This window comes from Felis catus, chromosome B2 (genome assembly GCF_018350175.1).
Source record: "Felis catus isolate Fca126 chromosome B2, F.catus_Fca126_mat1.0, whole genome shotgun sequence".
NCBI lineage: Eukaryota > Metazoa > Chordata > Mammalia > Carnivora > Felidae > Felis > Felis catus.
The window spans coordinates 11575960-11596953 of NC_058372.1; the positions used below are offsets into that span (position 1 = coordinate 11575960).

The 20994-nt window shown below is 39.2% G+C and overlaps 1 protein-coding gene across 8 annotated transcripts in view; it reads left to right on the forward strand.

The window, feature by feature from the left end:
- The window catches only part of NUP153 (nucleoporin 153), a 91872-nt gene that overhangs the window by 57494 nt on the left and 13384 nt on the right, over positions 1-20994 (forward strand). For all 8 annotated transcript variants that reach the window (XM_006931416.5, XM_019830198.3, XM_019830197.3 and 5 more), the window contains 6 exons: positions 4919-5056; positions 5817-5915; positions 7137-7227; positions 11488-11613; positions 14596-15225; positions 19346-19540. In XM_006931416.5, coding sequence (XP_006931478.2) covers positions 4919-5056; positions 5817-5915; positions 7137-7227; positions 11488-11613; positions 14596-15225; positions 19346-19540 — 1279 coding nt within the window. The remainder of the gene's footprint in view (positions 1-4918; positions 5057-5816; positions 5916-7136; positions 7228-11487; positions 11614-14595; positions 15226-19345; positions 19541-20994) is intronic.

Here is a 20994-nt window from a genome sequence, read left to right on the forward strand (position 1 = left end):
AGTGGCACAAAAGGGGTGGCTGCCGCAAATTTTCTGCCTACCCTCTGTTTTTTAAATCTAGGTAGAAGAGGTTTCTAGGTAGACGCTTTCTTATTTTGTGCTCAGTGCTGTTTTCGCTTCAGATGACAAGTAACGTTTAGACTAGTTCTTAATTCAGATATAGTGAATAAGAACTTTTGGTAAAGGATGGAACATTTGTGGGTATTTTAATGGGTTTTTGGGATAAGTCAAATGGAAGACATTTTATTTTTAGTGGAATGTAAACAAATTAGGCTAGTTTCAGGTACTTTTGGCATTTAGCAGGGATTGGTATTTTTTATTCACTTAAACATTCAGGTTAATAGAGCTCTGTGTTGTAAATAACCCGTTTTGCATTATGAGGTAGTAAAAGTATGTTTTGCCTTTCACTTTCTCTTAGATCTCAAAATTTATAAGGAATGTGTGTTAGTCACTAAATATTTGGCCTTTTTGTCTTTACTGTGATACCAGTAATAATGAAATAATGAAAAAATCTCATTGATACAGAACAGATTAGGAGTATATAATAAAACTGAGTTTGGGGAGATTTAATTGATTGATATTGTCATGTCAGGTACAGGCCTGCTGCTTATTAACTGAGTGATCTTGGTCAGAATAATTTGTATGTACATCAGCTTATCCATAAAATGGGGATAAGAAGAATAAATAGCTTGTGTCTGTGGGATGGCTGCCATTTAATAGCTGTATGATATTAAGCCATGTATCTCTCTGCCTTAGTTTCTTCATCTACAACAGTAGTATCTTCCTCATGTGAGATAACCCATGTAAAGGTATTACAAAGGTGATACATAGACACATCTCTGGTGATTGTGTTCAACTCAAAGTATCTGGAATAATCCAGTTACAATTCTTAACTTTCTTGTGGATTTGTGGGATCCACTTCTGATCAACTAAGTCAAAATTTTGGTGAATAGGCATCAAATTTAGGCTTGGTTCAAGGTCAGTGATAAAAAGAATTCAGGATGTCCAAGTCTGTGGCTTATTGAGTTGGCATAAGTAAGATACTAGGTTGTTTAGCTGATGTGCCCAGGTGTTGTGAGGGTCTAAAGGGAAGAAAGTAAGACTGAAGATTGGAGATCAGATGAAACTTCCCTACTGAAATAGTCAAATGCATCTTTGTTCGCTTCCTCTCCCCTCCCTAAAATTTGATTATGGTAAGTTTCAAGCATAAGAAATAGGGAAAGAATTGTGTAGTGAACACAAATATACTTAGCACTTAGATTCCAATACTTTGTTATATTTGCTTTATCAAGTGTATATCTTAGTTTCTGATGCATTTCACAGTAAGTCGAAGATCTCAGTATATTTTACCCCAAATACTTCAGCATATATAGCACAAATTGCAGTTAAATATTTGTTGTTTTTAAATTTAGCAAAAGTTTACATGTAGTAAAATGTAAAATTCTTAGGTGTATCATTCATGCATTTGACAAATGGTTGCACCTGTGTAAGCCAAACCCCTTTCGACGTGTCAGACATTTCCATTGCTCTAGAAAGTTCACTTGTGTTCCTACTCAGTTCCTTCTCAGTTAGTAGTGATTGCCTCCTACTCTGGAGGCAATCACTATTCTCATTTTCTCCTCCATATGTTGGTGTTGCTTGTTCTGGAGCTTCATATTAATACAGTTATGCAGTGTGTGTGTTCTTTAATGCCTGGCTATTATGAATAAAGGTGCTATGAACATTCTGGTAGTGCTTTGTAGACATGTGTTGATTTCTCTTGGGGGTAAATAACGTAGAAGTGGAGGAGCTAGGTTGTATGATATGTGTTTAACTTTCTAAGAAATGCCAACCTCTTTTCCAAAGTGAATATAATATTTTATACCCTCACCAACAGTGTGGCAGTATTTCTTTCACTCTTCATCCTTATTAATAGTTGTCATCATTTAACTTTAGGCATTCTGCTTTGTATATGGTGGTATCTCATTGTAAGACTGTATTTTACTGTTGTTGGGTATAGTGTTATATAAAGTGTCAGATGACTGATAGTATTTCTTAGATCATCTTTGTTCTTGCTGAATTTTTTTTCCAGGGTGTGGGGTGTGTCTGGTTAGTCTATTAAATTGTTGAGAGATAGGAGTTAAAATTGTCCACTTTCATCTGGTGGATTTGTCTTTTCCCCCTTATGTCAGTTTTTGCTTTACATATTTTGAAGCCCTCATTAAAGCATGCACCTTAACATCTATCATGGCTCCTCAGTGATTTGCCTCCTTTAATATTATTAAATGTTCTTTAAAGAAAAAATCTTTGGACATGTTCTTTGTCTTGACATCTGCAACTTCTGGTATTAATATAGCTAGCCTCTGTTAGAATAGGCCTTCTTAGGCTTACTAATTACAGGTTATATCTTTTCCCAACCATTTGCCTTTTTTTTTCTTTTTTAACTGTTTATTTTTGAGAGAGAATGAGGAGGGGCAGAGAGAGAGGGATAGAGAGAATCTCAAACAGGCTGTGCACTGTCAGCACAGAGCCTGGTGCGGGGCTCAAACTCAAGAACAATGAGATCATGACCTGAACTGAAGTCGGCTTAACTGACTGAGCCACCCAGGTGCCCCCATCCAATTCCTTTTAACTTCTGTCTTTTTAAGTGAGTTTCTTATAGACAGTATATAGGTTAGTCTTTCCTTTTTATCTGTTTTTTTTGCCTTTTAATTGGAATGTTTGTTTATAATTAATGTAAGTAACATTATAGTTACATGTGTGTGTGTGTGTGTGTGTGTGTGTGTGTGTGTGTGTGTGTGTGTCTGTATTGGATTAAGGTCTCCCATTTTTATCTTGTTTTCTTCTTTTCCCATTTTTTGGTTTGCCTTCTTTGGAAAGCTGTCTTTTGGTTAATGTTATAATTACATTTTAATTACTTTGCTTTTTATCTCTACCTCTGCATGCCACTTTTAGTGGTTCCTCTTAGAATTTTACTGTATGTATCCTTAACTTCCACATTCTACTCTGTGTTAATATTGTACTACTTCCTGCAAAATTTAAGAATCTTGCAACTTTATAGTTTGATTTACTGCCCTTCTTTAGTATTTCAGGTTATACTTGTCATTTGTATTAAAATAAGATAGGCTTTAAACCCATAGTGCATAGTTTTTGCTTTATACAGTTATATGTATTTTATTATTTTTTTCTAAATAATTTTTCTCAAGTTTATCTATTTTGAGAAAGAGAAACAGTGCGGGGGAGGGATAGAGAGAGAGGGAGACGGAGAATCCTCAGCAGGCTCTGTGCTATAGCACAGAGCCCAACCTGAGGCTCAAACTCATGAACTGTGAGATCATGTCCCGAGGTGGAGTTGGACACTTAACTGACTGAGCCACCCCAGGTGCCCCATGTACAATTATATGTGTTTTCAAGAAATTAAGAGGAAAAACAGTTTTTTTGTGTTTGCTCACATATTGTTCATATCTCCAGAAATCTGAGTTCCATTTGTTATTCTGCCCCTTCGCCCTGAAGAAGTTGCAGAGCAGGTTTTATGGCAACAGATTGTTTTAATTTTCTTTTATCTGAAAGCATCTTTATTTTTCCTTTGGGTGGAGGGGTCGACTTTACAGAGCTGTGATTTATGTACCATAAACGACATCCATTTGTAGTATTCACATGGTTTTTAGCCGGTAGGGAATTTAACCCGAAGTCAAACTCTTCTCCCACTTGTGGTGGGTGGCAGCTGGAACTCTGCTAAGTTGGCTCCTTGGTGTCTGCCTTGCACGCGAGCAGGTTACAGGTCTGCTAGAAGCTTGGACAGTTTATGTGCAGATCTATAAGTTCCCCATTCCTGCATCTCCCCTCAAGTTTTGAGCTGCTGTGCTCACCTAGCCTGTCCCCTGATTCCTCAGTGAACACATTTGCCGTTCTCTCTCCATTTCAATTGATGAAGTGGTACTGACTCCGAAAGAGTGCAGGAAACTTACCCAGTGCTCCTCGCTTCTTCCACGTGGTTTTCATCTCTGCAGTTTGTGCTTGTTTCTGGTCGCTCTTGCTTCTGGTTGCTCGGCAGTGTTTTCATATGGTTGTTTCTATTTTGTTTAGGGTTTACAACTGTTATTTGTCAGGTCAATGTTCAGATACGAACTATTGCACCATCAGCAGAAGCACAACTCTGCTTGCCTTCCAACTCTGGGTTGCTTGAGATTCAGAGTGGTGTTTAGTATATTGGGATAAAAAACTGAGGCATTTCACCAAACTCATTGGTACTGATGTTTATTAAATGCTTGTTTTACATGCCAAGGCCATGTATAACTTTATGTCTTATATTAATACTACAATGGTGGTGTAATTTTTTCCTCATTTTCAGCCATTAGGAAATTTGTACTGAGGGCAGTTAGGTTCACAAAGCCACCAGGTCTGGTGGTGGCACAGCTGGGATTCAGATCTTGTTCATTTCTTTTGATTTGAGAGCCCACATTGTGGGGTTTTTTTTTTTTTTTTGACTGATTGTTATTTTTTTAATATGAAATTTATTGTCAAATTGGTTTCCATACGAACACCCAGTGCTCATCCCAACAGGTGCCCTCCTCAATACCCATCACCCACCCGCCCCTCCCTCCCATCCCCCATCAACCCTCAGATTGCTCTCAGTGTTTCAGGAGTATCTTTTGGTTTGGCTCCCTCCGTCTCTTTTTTTTTTCTTTCCTTCCCCTCCCCCATGGTCTTCTGTTAAGTTTCTCAGGATCCACATTAGAGTGAAAATATATGCTGTCTTTCTCTGTATGACTTATTTCACTTAGCATAACACTCTCCAGTTCCATCCACGTTGAGCCCACATTGTTAACCCTGTATGCTGCTGCCTCCTCCCTGTTCTCAGTTCCACCTGAAAGTAAGTAGGGATAAAAGAATGACTTGAAAGATGAAATCTATCATTATGACCCATGTTGTGTTTTAGGAAATGGAAGTGCCAGTATTGCCGAAAATCTCTCTACCCATCGCCAGTTCTTCACTGCCTACCTTCAATTTTAGTTCCTCTGTGATCACAACTTCCTCTCCATCGCCCGTTAGTCCTTCACAATCACTGACAAACAAGGTACAAAACTATTGTACAAACAGAGGTGATTTTTGTTCCTTATTTAAACAAAAATACTATATTCTGTTTGAAGCGTTAAGTTCTTGCTATGGAAATTGAGAATAAGAGAAAAATGGAAATGGTGTTTTGCTTTTTAAAGTGTATGTTATAAAGGGATACATTATAATGGAGTGCTGTTTAATGCCTTAGAGATTGATGATTATAAGTTTGTTTCCAATGTTTCTGATTTAAGATACTGTTTGTTTTTTTTTGTTTTTTTGTTTTTTGTTTTTTTGGTAAGATTGGGTTTATGTTTTTATTTCTCAGGTAGGATTAACTACTCCTGAAAATTTTTATGATTTTGTCCTGGCTTTTACTTTTTCTGAACATATTCTTATGGATGGTATTTTTTTCCTTTAGATAAATACTCACCTACCTCTAAGATAGTGTATACTCCTCGTCCAAGGAGAAGCCAGATTTTATAGTAGTTACCATTTATTTTTCACAAGTTTTAACAAATTATTATTTTACTAATTTTTTTAAGATTTTATTTTTAAATAATCTAGCCCCATCGTGGGGCTGGAGCTCACAACCCCAAGATCAAGAGTCTCATGCTCTACTGACTGAGCCAGCTGGGTGCCCCTTAAGTGATTTTTAAATCTAAAAGGAAATAAATTGCTTTTGGCTTCTTTGAAATAATTTGCTTAAGTTAAGGTCTGTTTTATTGTCGATTACTTTTACTAAAAACTCTTTGTGTTATTTTAATAATTTGGAAAACCAGGTACAAATGGCCTCTCCAAACAGTCCTGGCAGTCCCATGTTTCGATTTTCATCTCCAATTGTAAAATCTACTGAGGCAGATGTTCTACCTCCGTCATCTGTAAGTAGCAAGCAAGGAATATTTCATACTGATTTCAGAAGCATACTGTATTTTTAAAATCCAAGATGCCATTGGTGGTAAGAAATACCATTGTTTTTCTTCCAACCTAAAAAAGTCCGTGTATAGAAATCTTGAATGAGTGAACACCCGTTTATTTTTCACTACACACACACACAAGCATGTGTATTTTCTCGTGATCATTTGAAAGTTAAGATGCAAACATCTTGATACCTTTACACCTTTCCCATATGTCCCCTAAGAAAAAAGGACATTCCTTTGCACACCCACAATACAATTCTATCCATGAAATTGTAACATAGTATAATAATAATGTCCATATTCAGATTTCCCCATTGGCCCCAGACTGTCCTTTAATGGCCCAGATCCAGTAAAGATCAAGACCTGATCAACTAAATTGCATTGCATTTGGTTAACATGTTTGTTGAATTGCCTTTAATCTGGAAAAGTTTTGGGTTTTTATGCCTCATAATACGTATTTCTTCATAATTAAGAAAGAGGTGTTTTACAAGGGAAGGGAAGCAAAAATACTATAAAAACAGGGAGGGGAACAAAACATAAGAGGTTCTTAAATATGGAGAACAAACAGAGGGTTACTGGAGGGGTTGTAGAACGGGGGGATGGGCTAAATGGGTAAGGGGCATTAAGGAATCTACTCCTGAAATCGTTGCACTGTATGCTAACTAACTTGGATGTAAATTTAAAAAATTAAATTAAAAAAAAAAAAAGAGGTGTTTTGAGTGATATAAGTTTAATGTTCAAGTTGCCCCATGCATCTTTGGCATGCATATCATTTTTACATGCTGCCTTGTGTTTTTCACTGTGCTCTTGTTTTTGGTTACTGCTAGATATTCCAGATCATATTGTATGTAATCCCTGCTGTGTGCCTGAAACCTGTCCACTGTCCATAAAATCTCAGTGTTTTATTGGAAAATCGCATTTAGAAACCTAGAAATGAGCATTGGGAGCACGTTATTACTTTACTGCTTTGAATGAAAAAAATGCCTAAGAAATTGAAAATGCTGTTTAGACCTAACACACCATTCATTATAAGAAGCATCTCAATTTTGGAGATTGTAAAATCTCTACATGAAATTCAGTGTCTCTTTTTTTTTTTTTTGACTTGGAATAAGAAAAAGCTCCATATTTGATATTTTGTTTTAAAACTAAGTAGACTATTAAGGATACCTTTTCTCCTTACAGATTGGATTTACGTTTAGTGTGCCTGTTGCGAAAACAACAGAACTTTCTGGCTCTAGTAGTATTTCAGAACCAATTACAAGTAGTAGTTTAGGTAAGTAAAAATTTCTCCCAAGTTGTTACATAAAAATGGTTGCATGCATTAGATTAGTATTTCAAATTCTTTCTTTAATCTTTGGCAGTTCTTATAAATTCATTTGAATGAAATTAGCTCTAAAAAGCGGACAGGAGCTAATATCAACCTTTGGCAATAGTTTTTAGTAACCTTCTCAGAAACCGCTCACTAAATGGATATGTTACAGTTCAGTTATGGGAAGGGATAGTCACACCAGCAGTATATCCATTAAGGTGACAGTTTATTATAAATGAACTCTCATAAGAAATTCAGGTGTTGTTTACATTTGTTATCGAGGTGAAATTCTAATTATCGTGGATCCCATCTCTGGGTTTAGTGTTCAGTTCACAAACATTTTTATGTGTTAGGGTTATGCTGGCCTCTGCAGGTAGTGATACATAATATTTCAGGAATGGGGGTAGTTGAGGGAAAGAAATGAGCAAGCAGATAATTAAATCATGGGATTTTGTTGTGATGGTGGTTTTCTTTCAAGTGTTTGCTGTTCAAGAACTGGAGAACCATCTGGGCTAAGTTACTGACCTCAGGACGTTTTGAGCAAGGGCATTTTACTCCAGAGACACACAGCAAGTGCAGGGCTGTGGGAGTTAGAGAAAAAAGGATGATATTCTTCAAAATCTGTAGATCTTTTGTAATAAAGCTAAGAAGTAGCTTTAAGTTCTAAAAATTCTTGAATGCCATGCTGAAAGAATTGGATTTTAATCTGAATGTAGTAGGAAGACAGTGATTTTAAATGGCGTGAGCTGGGTGTCGTGGAGTGACAGCCGTGTCCCCAAGTGAGGGGGTGGTTGGGAGGCGGGGCTTTATAGGCTGAGATATCAGTTAAGTTCTGTCGCCCTGTCCAGAAGCGTGTATTTGTCTATCTCAGTTTTTCTACCTCATAGTTTTGGAATTTAAAAAATACTAGATCCTCCCTCAAAGGGTAGAGTAAAAACAGCAGCAGCAGCAGCAACCAACAACAACAGCCAAAGAGCTAGGACATAGAAGCCAGATGTTCTAGCTCTGGATGAGCTGGAAGATAAGAGCATGGATTATGAGAGTGGCACAAAATAGGAATTTGGTATGTTTGCAGTCTTGTTTTTTATTGACTAAAACAGCCTTGTGTAAGAGAAAGTATTAACAGGCACATTTCAGCTATACTTTTTACCACGAATTTTTTCTTCAATGTTATTATGAATTCAAGAGGAATAAACTTCTGCAAATTCCTGGGGTGCCTGGGGGGCTCAGTTGGTTAAGTGCTCAACTCGGTTTTGGCTCAGGTCATGATCTCACGGTTCGTGAGTTGGAGCCCTGCGTTGGGATCTATGCTGATAGTGTGCAGCTTGCTTGGGGTTCTTTCACTCTCCTCTCTCTGCCTCTTTCACTCTTTCTCTCTTAAAATAAAAAAATACATATTTAAAAAAAAAACTTCTGCAAATGACCATTTTCACACCTGGTTACGAGGAAAGGCATGACAATCCTCCAGTTTTTACTGATGCGTTATTGGTGATAACTGGATGAGCGGCAGCTTGTTCAAACAACCTTTGTATTTCATCACATCTGGGAAATTATCCATATTTTTAAGGCATTTATTATAAGTGGCATGTATACAATTGTGACAGTGATTCCCACCACTTTGACGTTAACAAGCTGCTTGAAAATGTAGAAGTCATGATTAGTTACTTTGTGGCAGGTGCTAATTTTTCCACTATCGTTTTCCAGCAGTTTGAATGCACTTCAGGGTATCCTTCAAATTTACTTTCGATTACTAAAAGCAGTGCCATTTTTATTCTAAAGGAGGATAGACTATGACAAAGCGATACAATTGTATGTTTTGACACAGTTATAAAAAGTAGTAGGTACAGTGTTTTGTTTCTTGCATGGTTTTGTTACTGTGGTGAGATTCATGTGAGATAAAATTAATCATTTGAAAGGGAACAGATTCAGTGGTGTTCAGTACATTCATGGTGTGCAACTACCACAGCCTGTCTAGTTCTGGAACATTCTTATCACCCCCTACAAAGGAAACCTGTACCTATTAAATAACAGTCATTCCGCATTTCTTCTCCCCCACCTCCTATCAACTACGAGTCTGTGTTTTATTTGTATGCATGTACCTATTCTGGAATCCTACCATGTGATTTTTGCATCTAGCTTCCTTGTTTTCAGGGTTCATCTGTGTTACAGTATTTATCAGTACTTCACTCTTTTTTCTTTGTAAAATTTATTTACTTACTTTTTATTCGAAGTAGGCTCCATGCCCAATATGGGGCTTGAACTCGAGACCCTGAGTTTAAGAGTCATATGCTCTACTTACCGAGCCAGCCGGGCACCCTAGAATTTCATTCCTTTTATGGCTGAGTGAAGTTCCGTTGTATGGGTATATCATAGTTCTATTCATCCATTGATGGACTTTTGGGCTGTTGCCAGCCTTTGGCTATTGTGCATAGTGCCGGTATGAAAATTCAGGTACACGTATTTATTTGGATAGTGGTTTCAGTGCTCTGGGGTATATACCTAGAAATGGAGTTGGTGGTCAAATGGCAGTTCTATGTGTAACTTTTTGAGGAACCACAGAACTGTTTTTCTCAGCCACTGGTTCCTTTCACATTGCCACTAGCAGTGTATGAGGATTCTAATTTCTCCACATTCTCACCATGTGTACTTTTCACTTTGTGTTGGTAGCCATCTTAGTGGGTGTGAAGTGATGCTTCTTTTTGGTTTCGATTTACATTTCTCTAATGGCTAATGGTGCATAATGGAGCATATTTTCATGTGCTAGTTGGCCCTTTATCTTCTTGGGAGAAACGTCCATTCAAGTCCTTTGCCCATTTTTAAGTTGGTTTGTCTTTTTGTTGCTGAGATGTTAGCAGTTTTATGTAGTCTGGATATTAGATCCTTAAGATACATGATTTGCAAATAATTTCTCCCGTTCCGTAGATTGTCTTTACACTTTCTTGGTAATGTCCTTCGATTCACAAAGGTTTTTAATTGTGGCGAAGTTCAGGTTTTTTTCTTGTGCTTTTGATGTCATATCTGAGAATCTATTGCCAAATCCATAGTCATGAACATACATCTTCTGGATTTTCTTCTGAGAATTTTATGGTTTTAGTTCTCATGTTTAGATCATTGATCCATTTTGTATTAATTTTTGTTTATGGCGTGAGGTAGAGGTAGGTAGGATTTTTTTTGAAACTACTCCTTTTAAAATTGGCAAACACTTAAGAAAAACCTTGTTTGTATTTTATTATGGAAAACTTGAAACATTTTCGGAAGTAGTAGACTGAATTTCCATGTACTGTTTACCCAGCTTCTTCTGTTTCCATGTACTGTTTACCCAGCTTCTTTTTAGCCAGTCTTCTTTCTCTTTCTCTCCTTTCCCCTTCCTTCTCACACACAGAAACACACCTATCAGGTTATATTGAAACATTTCCACACATATTTCAACTGTAAACAGAAACTTTCCCCCTTAAAAATAGAACCACAAAGCCATTATCATACTGAAAACATAGATTTCTTATTTTAAGTCTAAGGGTATATTTATTTTGGAAAATTTAGGAAACATAAAAAGTAGAAGCAGTAAGTAAAAAGTCACTCAACACTGGCAGCCACCATTACTCTTGTATCATTCACAATCTTCTGGGCTTTTTAACTCGTCTTTACCTATAACTGTGCTTTTGAGAATGTTTTGTGGCCACATAGTAATCTATCGTGTCAGTAATTCTGTAATTGACAGACTCAGTCCCTTATTGAGCATTTATCATCCAGATTTTCAATATTATAACTGAAGGATATTTCTAATCATAGGATCAATTTCTAGAAATGAAATAACTGCTCAGTTGAGTATTTATTTGAAAGTTTGGTTCAATCAGTACTGTAAATTGCTGTGCAGTCAGATGCATATTTCTTGTAGTTTGGGAGCTTGCTCCGGGTGCCATAACCTCTCCAGTGTTTGAGTTTGATTGTTTTGATTACCAGTTAATTTATTGGGTAACAATTATAGTTCATACTTTTTACCTTTTTGGAGGAGAAAAATGTACAGTGTATAGTATGGGAAATATTATCTTTGCTTTCTTGTACTAGCAAATTAACCTTGTATTTTTAAGTAAATTTGTCCATTATCTTTGAATTACAGTGACTTTCATGATGTTTTAGAAGGTGATCCAAATTGGCTTTGAAAGCTCTCTTTAATACATTTAACTTGATCCGGTGCTTCTTCTTGACGTAGTATCTTTTCTACAGCTCAAGATACCAATGCAGTGAATAGTACAAGCTGTAAGAAGCAGCCAGATGAAGATTGTGAGGGTCCTTTTAGACCTGCAAAAACCCTGAAAGAAGGAAGTGTCCTAGATGTTCTCAAAAGCCCTGGTAAGATAAGAGCTGCCTTTGACATACTCTAAAATCTTCATTACAGATTTGTGGTCCTATTTTAATGTCATGTGTGGCATAAGTTAGGAAATTGACTTGAATGTAGACATAGTTAGATGCAATTCTTTTGGAGTAAATATCTTAGAAACTCTACTTGTTTAGAATTCAAAGACTGTCCTAAAATGACATCTCTTAAGGAGGTGAGGATAGCAGGAGAAAGAGGCAAGTGTAGAAGGGAAAATGAATTGCCTTTTAATAGAGATAGGCCAGTATGGAATACAAGTAAATAAACCTGATGATATACCTGCACGTATCTTTCTCTGATGAGATGCTGACCTGCCTTGTTCTCAGATTACTGCCCAGTTGTGATCGTCTTATAACAAGACCAAACAGAAAGATAACATTGGATGATTCGAACATACATATATGTAAGGGACAGTACTCACTTGAAACAAGAATTGAAAGCTAGTAATAAATAACTTGAAGGCAATGAATAGAAGTCATCAAATAGGAAAAAGTTTTCAATTTGAAAATCAGAGGATAGATACAATTCCGATTGTGACCTGTACTATAGGAATGTATAAATGTTTGTAAGGTGATCTAGTCACTCAGAGAAAATTTAGATTTACCTAGCAGATAGATGTGCTCATGTATAATTGAGTAAGAATTTCCAGATAAGAATGGCTTCTGCAGCCAGATTTAGGTCTCTCTGGTCTAGCTTTCTCGTTTTATAGATGAGTACACTGCCTACAAGGGTCCCGGCAATTTAGACGATTTGACGCCATTGGGGCAGAGCTCCAGGGCGCCTGTGCTAGTTAACTGAGTGGTAGATATGCATCAATTCATATGCTCTATCTTCATATAAGTTATACTTTGCATTCATGATGCCCACTCCTCCTCCCCTTTAATCTTCTTTAAATAGCAAGAATTTGGAGTCCTATGTTCTTTTGAGAGAAATTAGAAAAACTTGAAAAGGGGAAGGAAAATAAGTCTCTAAAATCTTGAGATGATTACTGTTAAAATGGTGCCAACCTTAGTGACTCAAATTAATCATTAGCAAAACAGTACATTTTAGACTACTGGGAGTAAGTGAAGTGTATGGGTTTTGCCTTTATGCTAAAACTAGCTCTAGGTTGGAATAATTGTAGCACTGGAAAATCTCAAAATCTTTTATATCTTCTTACCCTCCACTTTTCTTTTCGTTTGGTGCCATGAGCTGGAAAAACAGGTCACTGAGTTTATTGGCATGTGTAAAACAAAGGTTAATTGGTCCAAAGTAAAGGACTGGAAGGTCATTCCCGTGGATACAAGTTGGAGTGAATCGATTCAGTTCAATGACAGCAGTTCCGGTAGTGCGGAGACCTTTTCAGTTCCTGTTATTCCATGGTTCTGTGTAAATACCTTAATTGTCTGAGTACACCTTTAGTGGTTACCAAAAGGGGACCCTTACAGTGTGAAAGGTTCTGTGATTATATTGGAGAACTGTTGGAGGCAGTTTGTCTGTGTTAGGGTTTGGTGACTTTCCATGGGCAGGTCTTTGAGTAGCATGAGCTCATGCTCCTCGAGGGTGGGCTGGGTCTTCATTTCTGTAATTTCTAGACCTTGCCAGATGGTTTGGTTCTTCTCTGTTGGAATTTACATCGTGTTTCTCATTGAACTGTTACCATTTTAAAGTCCTGTATGAACTTAGTATAATTAAGACCAGTCCTTACAACTCCATTGTACTTTGGAGGGACGTCTGTCTAATATGCATACCTACTCAGCTCAGCTGGGTGTACTGAAAGTAGAGGATACCACAACAGTGGGTTATAAGTGGACGGAATTCAAAGATTATCGATGTTGAAGACGTTGGGCATAGCCAGGAGAACACCTGAAGGAAAAAATAGATGTGGGAGGAAGGCTGTGAATATACTGCAGATCTGTATTGCAGCAAGAGTGTAGCAAAACCTAGATGCCCGCGGGGTGTGTCAGTAAATTACTACAGATCAAAGCCTCAAATTAGATATTGGTTGAATTATAGTAAGTAGAAATTCCTAGAGGAAGAAGGTGATACACTATAAACAATACATCTTTTGTAGGATTTTAACTAGGTCTGAGTGTCACTTATTGATTATATGATTAATAAAAACTGCTGGGACACCTGGGTGGCTCAGTCGGTTCTTGATTTCAGCGCAGGTTATGATCCCAGGGTTGTGGGTTAGAGCCTTGCATCAGGCCTTGTGCTGATGATGCGGAACCTGCTTGGTATTCTCTCTCTCTGCCCCTACCCAATTCCTGCTCTCTCTCTCTCTCAAAATAAATAAACTTAAAGAAATAAATGGAAAACAAAACAAACAGAACGGCTGCTGGGGCGCCTGGGTGGCTCAGTCACTTGAACGTCTGACTTTGGCTCAGGTCATGATCTCACGGTTTGTGGGTTCGAACCCTGCATCTGACTCTGCTGACAGCTGGGGGCCTGGAGCCTCCTTCAGATTTTGTGTCTCCCTCTCTCTCTGCCCCTCCTCTGCTCATGCTCTGTCTCTCTCTGTCTCTTAAAAATGAATACATGTTGGGGCGCCTGGGTGGCTCAGTCGGTTGAGGATCTGACTCTTGGTTTCGGCTCAGGTCATGATCTCATGGTTCGTGAGTTCAAGCCCCACATCGGGCTCCGCGCTGACAGCATGGAGCCTGCCTGGGATTCTCTCTTTCCCTCTCTCTCTGCCCCTCCTCTGCTCTCTCTGTCTCTCAAAATAAAGAAACTTAAAAAAAAATTTTTTTTTTAATGAATAAATGTTAAAAAAATCTTTTAAATATTGCTTAGGTGAAAACTCTACTTTTAAGTAGCTCATGTTGGGATTTAGGAATTCTGCAATAAATGTGTGTAAATACATGTTCTCCCAGTAATAGCATTTCAGTTAATGTTCTGATTAGAGAGCTTCTCTCTCTGTCTCTCTGTCTCTCTCTCTTTTTTCTTTTTAACTTACACTCTTTTCCCTATTACAGGTTTCACATCACCAAAGGCAGATTCTCTTGCTGCTCAGCCTACTACCACAAGCCCAGTAGTTTATACAAGACCAGCAATAAGTAGTTTTTCTTCTGGGGGAGTTGGGTTTGGAGAAAGTGTAAAATCTGGGTCACCTGGATCGTCGTCGTGGCAGTGTGATACTTGTCTGCTCCAGAACAAAGCTACAGACGGCAAGTGCATAGCCTGTCAGGCAACAAAATTGCCAGCAAAAGATACTGCTAAACAAACTGGAATCGGAGCACCAAGCAAAAGTGACAAGTCAACTCTCTCTACATCAGGGACGGGTTTTGGAGACAGATTTAAACCAGCAGTCGGGACCTGGGATTGTGACACCTGTTTGGTGCAAAACAAACCCGAAGCGATGAAATGCGTAGCTTGTGAGACACCGAAACCCGGAACTGGTGTGAAGCGAGTCCTTACGCTGCCAGTGGCTGCGGCGAGCGCTGTGCCCGTGGCCGCCACACCTCCCACCTGCACTGTGACCACGGGTGCCGTAGGATTCGCAGATAAATTTAAAAGGCCCCTGGGATCTTGGGAGTGTCCAGTATGCTGTGTTTCTAATAATGGAGAAGACAGTAAATGTGTGTCCTGTGTGTCTGAGAAGCCAGGTACGTGTATGGCTGTTTGAGATCATTTTGTTGGTTATTTTGGTAGAACACTTACACTTCTCTGCTAAGAACAGCCTTAGTATTTTTAATGTTTCAGGATGAGCATTTCCTCCTACGTCTTAATTTTTCTAAGCTGTCTGAGGCAAAATGACCTACTCGGGACTGGATCTGTGTGTTCTCTCAGGATAGCCCAGTGTATACTTATACCTCTTTTGTATGTACACTTTATCAGAAACTTTGCTTTTCATGATCGCTTTCAAAGCCGACTAATACAGATGCTGAAGGAACTTAGAAGGGGCAGTCTTTCTCCACCGTTATCCAGAACAAAATGTCACTTTGTCTCTTTTCCTTGAAGTGCAAGTGAGGATGACAGATGGTCATTCCCAGAGAAGGTTTCACTAAGCGGTAGACAGTCTTGCCTTTTGAAACAGCTGTGGCTGAATATTAATGCGGAGACCTATACCTGTATGCCAGCTGCCAGAGGCGTTGCAAGGATAGTCAATTACTGAGTCACTAATGAAAGCATTCTAACTTGACAGCAAGAAGAAGGGAGTTAGGCTTGAGTTTTTCCTGTTTCTCTGTTCAAATTTGAAAAAGTTACTGAAGAGTCCCATCTGGAAATGACTCCTTAATATTTTTGTAATCTCATATAATTATTTGGTACCGATGTATAGTAACATGGGTATTAAATAAAAACTGTTATGGATATCCTGGGAATTACACTTCCTTTTTTATTGCATTATTCATGGATGTGTAGTCTTCTGTCTGCAGTGGAGAGCTCCGGGTTTGTTAGCCTGTACCCCGTGTTTGAACACAAGAGGTGAGCCGTATCTCTAATTCTTACTGGACATCTCCAGAGGAGTAAGATTTCAGAGGCTTCGTTCTGAAATAACTTTCTCCTTCCTGCTGGCATACCTCTTCCTCCTCTTAAAAAAAACAAAAAAACAAAAACAGGCCCTTGATCATGCAAGAAACCAAAATTAATTGAGTTGATTGGGAGAATAAAACTGAGGAAGTAAATTGTTACTCACAAATAAAGAAAGCTCCTATATTTATTACATAAATCTGACATCATCCCGTCAATGATGAACCATCATTTTAAGCAGAGGAGTGATGTAGTTAAATTTGTATTTTTGACACATTGCCTGGTGGCTTTTTGGAGGGTCGATTGGAAGGCAGTGAAATTTGGAGACCAGAGGACAGATGGGAGGTTGTAGCGGTAATACATACAGGCCCAGAGAACAGTGATATGTGCTGGTGCGGTCAGGTTGGGCGTAGAATACGGCGTAGCTGAAGACATGGTGATTTGAAGCTGTGCAGCCCATGCTCACATATACGTGAGGACTCGGGATGTACTGTAACGGATACCGGGGCTGGAAACACAAGTATGAGAGTCATCAGGCTACAGTTTTCAAATAAGCCATGGGAGCAGAGGCGACGTCAAGTGAGGGAGGGAGGGGGTAGAGGAGATGGCCTAAACCTGCACTCCGCCATGTTAAGGGAGTGGCGGGAACAAAGCTTTGGAATGGTTCATTTTAAAGGAGGAACCAGTGAGGAAAACCAAAACCTACTTGGCACCGGTTGCTTTGCGGCAGGATGGATTGCAGGGAACGAGAGCAGAGGTCTCAGTGAGAAGGCTGTTGTTCAAACAAGAGGTGAGGGCCGCTTGGCGTAGAGTGGCGGTGGTGGGCTCAGCAGAAGGGGATGAGATAGATAGAAACATGTGAGGCAGGAGGAGACGTGAGCCACGCTAACCAGGTAGAGGGTGGCCCTACAGCTGAGAAGGGGACCGCAGGTACAGGTCAGGAAACCGTCCGAGTAGATGAGACTCAAGAGGAGGACAGTGGACCAAAGGTGGAACCTCTGAGAGTGGTTTTATTGGCAAGGTGGAAGACAGCATAGCGGTGGAACAGAGACCAGTGGCTGGGAGGGGCGACAGTCGGAGAACGTGTGGAAACGGGAGGTGCCAGATGGATGGCTCTGCTCCTAACACACAGGCTTCTTGATCGCTTTGTGGAGCCACCTTCCCATGCCCCCCCCCCCACCCCCTGTGCTCCCTACAAACTTCTAGTTCTGTCTCAGAATTGAAACGTCACGTCTGTGAATCCGTTCTGCTGCCCCTTAGTCACTTCCTTCCTTCTTCATGTATCACTTTCCTTTTTGGTGATGGGATTACTGTGTGTGTGTGTTTACTTGCCCCCTTCTTAGACCGTTAGCACTTTTAGAAGGTAAGCAGCATTTCAGTTGTCTTTATGTCCTTAGAACCTTAATAAATGTCTGTTAAATAGTAATGCCATGAACACAGTAGATGGTGGTGAGTCGAAATGCAAAGTGGATGATAGAACACTTCTGTGCAAAACTGATCATTTCAAAGGCAGAGACCTGTGCTTTGAAATCTTAAAATCAGTGTGGTCTGTGGCTGTGTATTTTATGTGTTAGGATATTATTGCCTGCGATTTATATCTTATGTATGTATGTATGTATGTATGTATGTGTGTATATATATACACAGATATATATAAATGTGAAAATTTTTTTAATGTTTATTTTTGAGACAGTGTGAGCGAGGGGAGGCACAGAGAGAGAGGGAGATACAGGATCCAAAGCATGCTCCAGGCTCTGTGCTGACAGCTCAGAGGCTCGAACTCACCAACTGAGAAATCATGACCTGAGTTGAACTCAGATGTTTAATCTACTGAGCCACCCAGGTGCCTCTTATATGTTCGTTTAAAATGTTGTGCTGTTTGAAGAAATCTGACAAAAATTCCTTTTTTTTTTTTCTATTTTTTTAAAAATTTATATCCAAGTTAGTTAGCATATAGTGCAATAATGCTCTCAGGAGTAGAATCCAGTGATTCATCCCCTGCATATAACACCCAGTGCTCATCCCAACAAGTGTCCTCCTTAATGCCCCTTGCCTATTTAGCCCATCCCCCTACCCACAGCTCCTCCAGCAACCCTCAGTTTGTTCTCCATATTTAAGAGTCTCTTATGTTTGTCTCCCTCCCTGTTTTTATCTTGTTTTGTTTCCCTGCCCTTACGTTCATCTGCTTCGTATCTTAAATTCCACATATGAGTGAAGTCATATATTTGTCTTACTGCCTAATTTCGCTTAGCATAATACACTCTAGTTCCATCCACATTATTGTAGATGGCAGGATTTCATTCTTTTTGATTGCCGAGTGTATGTGTATACACACACACACACACACACACATACACACACACACACACACCCCACATCTTTATCCATTCCTCTGTCAATGGACATTTGGGCTTTTTCCATACTTTGGCTATTGTTTGACAAATATTCTTAAGGACATTTTATTTTTTTGACTTTTAAAAAAATTTTTTTTACTGCTTATTTTTGAGAGAGAGAGAGAGAGACACAGAGTGCAAGTGGGAGAGGAGCAGAGAGAGAGGGAGACACAGAATCCGAAGCAGGCTCCAGGCTCTGAGCTGTCAGCACAGAGCCCGATGCAGGGCTTGAACCCACAAACTATGAGATCATGACTTGAGCCAAAGTCAAACACTTAATTGACTGAGCCCCCCGGGAGCTCCAAGAACATTTTAGTTTTTTAGGTTCTGATTTGTGGTCCTGATAATTTTTTTTAAACCATGATTATTCAGACCTCAGATTAAGAAGAGAGTTGTCACTAGGCCGGGTGAGCGTAAGCTGCTTGTTTATAAGATTAAAAGAAATCTGAGATGTCTGTACTGTTTTTAACAATGTGAAGTTTATATTTCTGGCATTTTATCTGTCTTAATAGGAAACACTAATTGAACACTTAGACTTAGTGGTGTCTTTTTCTTTTTTTTTTTTTAATTTTTTTTTTTTAACGTTTATTTATTTTTGAGACAGAGAGAGACAGAGCATGAACGGGGGAGGGGCAGAGAGAGAGGGAGACACAGAATCAGAAGCAGGCTCCAGGCTCTGAGCCATCAGCCCAGAGCCCGACGCGGGGCTCGAACCCACGGACCGCGAGATTGTGACCTGAGCTGAAGTCGGACGCTTAATCGACTGAGCCACCCAGGCGCCCCAGTGGTGTCTTAAGATATTGACATAACATGACATAACATGGACTGGAAATTTTATGTGTTTCCTCATTTTTTTTTTTAGGAAGTTTAGTACCTGCTTCAAGTAGCAGCACCGTCCCTGCCTCTCTGTCTTCTGGAAGCTGCCTTGGGTTAGACAAGTTCAAGAAACCAGAGGGAAGCTGGGACTGTGAAGTGTGCCTAGTGCAAAATAAAGCCGACTCTACCAAATGCATAGCATGCGAAAGTGCAAAGCCAGGCACAAAGTCTGAGTTCAAAGGTAAGGCCTGGGTGAAGTGCCTCCTTGTATCATCATTTTATTTTATTTATTAATGTTTATTTATTTTTAAGAAGAGAGAGACAGAGCATGAGCAGGGGAGGAGAGAGAGGGAGACACAGAATCTGAAACAGGCTCCAGGCTCTAGGCTCTGAGCTGTCCGTACAGAGCCTGATGCGGGGCTCGAACTCAGAGACCGTGAGATCATGACCTGAGCTGAAGTCGGATGCTCAACTGACTGAGCCACCCAGGCACCCCTCGTATCGTCATTTTAAAGTGAAATATTTGCAAACAGCTTTAGTTTAAAAATTGTTCCTTCTCTTATTGAAAATGCATGTAAAATAAGGTATTGTTTTGGACATTTTGACCTCACATCTGTGTCCGAGTTACTGTAAAGTTAGATGATTAGACTGGCCAGCAGTGAGGTATCTTCTCTGCAGCTGGGTGAGGAACTTCTCTCTTGTGTAGTTGAATCTGAGAGAGTTTCAGTTACTTGTTTTTCATTGTTAACCTGTTTGGCATCTAGATGAATTTCCTCTTATCTGGGAATTTACACCCCTAGAGCCTTATTGTAAGTACTCTGGATGTGGGATTTGGTTTCCCAGGGTATGTCCCAGAAAAAGAGCTCTCTTCATATTTTGTTCTGTAAATGTAAGGGAGGAACCTCTAAAAATAATTTATGCTAAGACTGTCTCTGGAGGTCAAATTTTTCGTCTTCGTAGTTATTAATTTATTTCATACTTCACATGAGGTACATTTCAGTCAAAATCTTGATAAAAGCTGGGAAAGAGAAGAGATTTTAGATCTGAAGGAACAGTCAGGGAGAGGGGAGAAAGAGTTTAATCCGTAAGGGAATAGGCCTCGAAGGTTAGTCTGTGAGGACATTAAAAAAGAATGCCAAGCTTTATCTGCTCGGAACCATTCTGTGGACTAGTGGCTTTCAAACTTTTTAACTGGAAACCAATCATTAAACTTTTACATTGTGACCCCCTCTCATGCACAGGGTGTTTGTATGATTGAAAAGAAGTTTTACAAGTCAATTCTTACTCTTTAGTATGTTTAAGTTACCCTGTTTCTCTTCCTTTTTTCATTTAGAAGAAAATTACTGGTTATAACCCATAAAATTGCATGACAGTGAGTCACAACTGGTTTGAAAAACACTGCATTTGGGTGTGGTAGAAGATCCCTACTTTCCAGCCCACTTGAGGTCGTTAACCTCGTGGTCCTTTTCCCATGTTCTCTACCTGCAGCACAGTAATCAGCTTCCCTTTAAATCTGTCCCTTTGAGGCAGAGGTGATAATGAGTTAATTGTCTTCAGCACCTTAATTTTTAACTTCCTGTCTAAAGAAGTATCGCTTAAGGTATTTAGAGACCTTGTGGATAGGCCGCTCTCTCCTGAGATTCTGATAATTTTCAGTTACGTTTCTTAGCAAAAGAAGGGAATGTATCATCATTA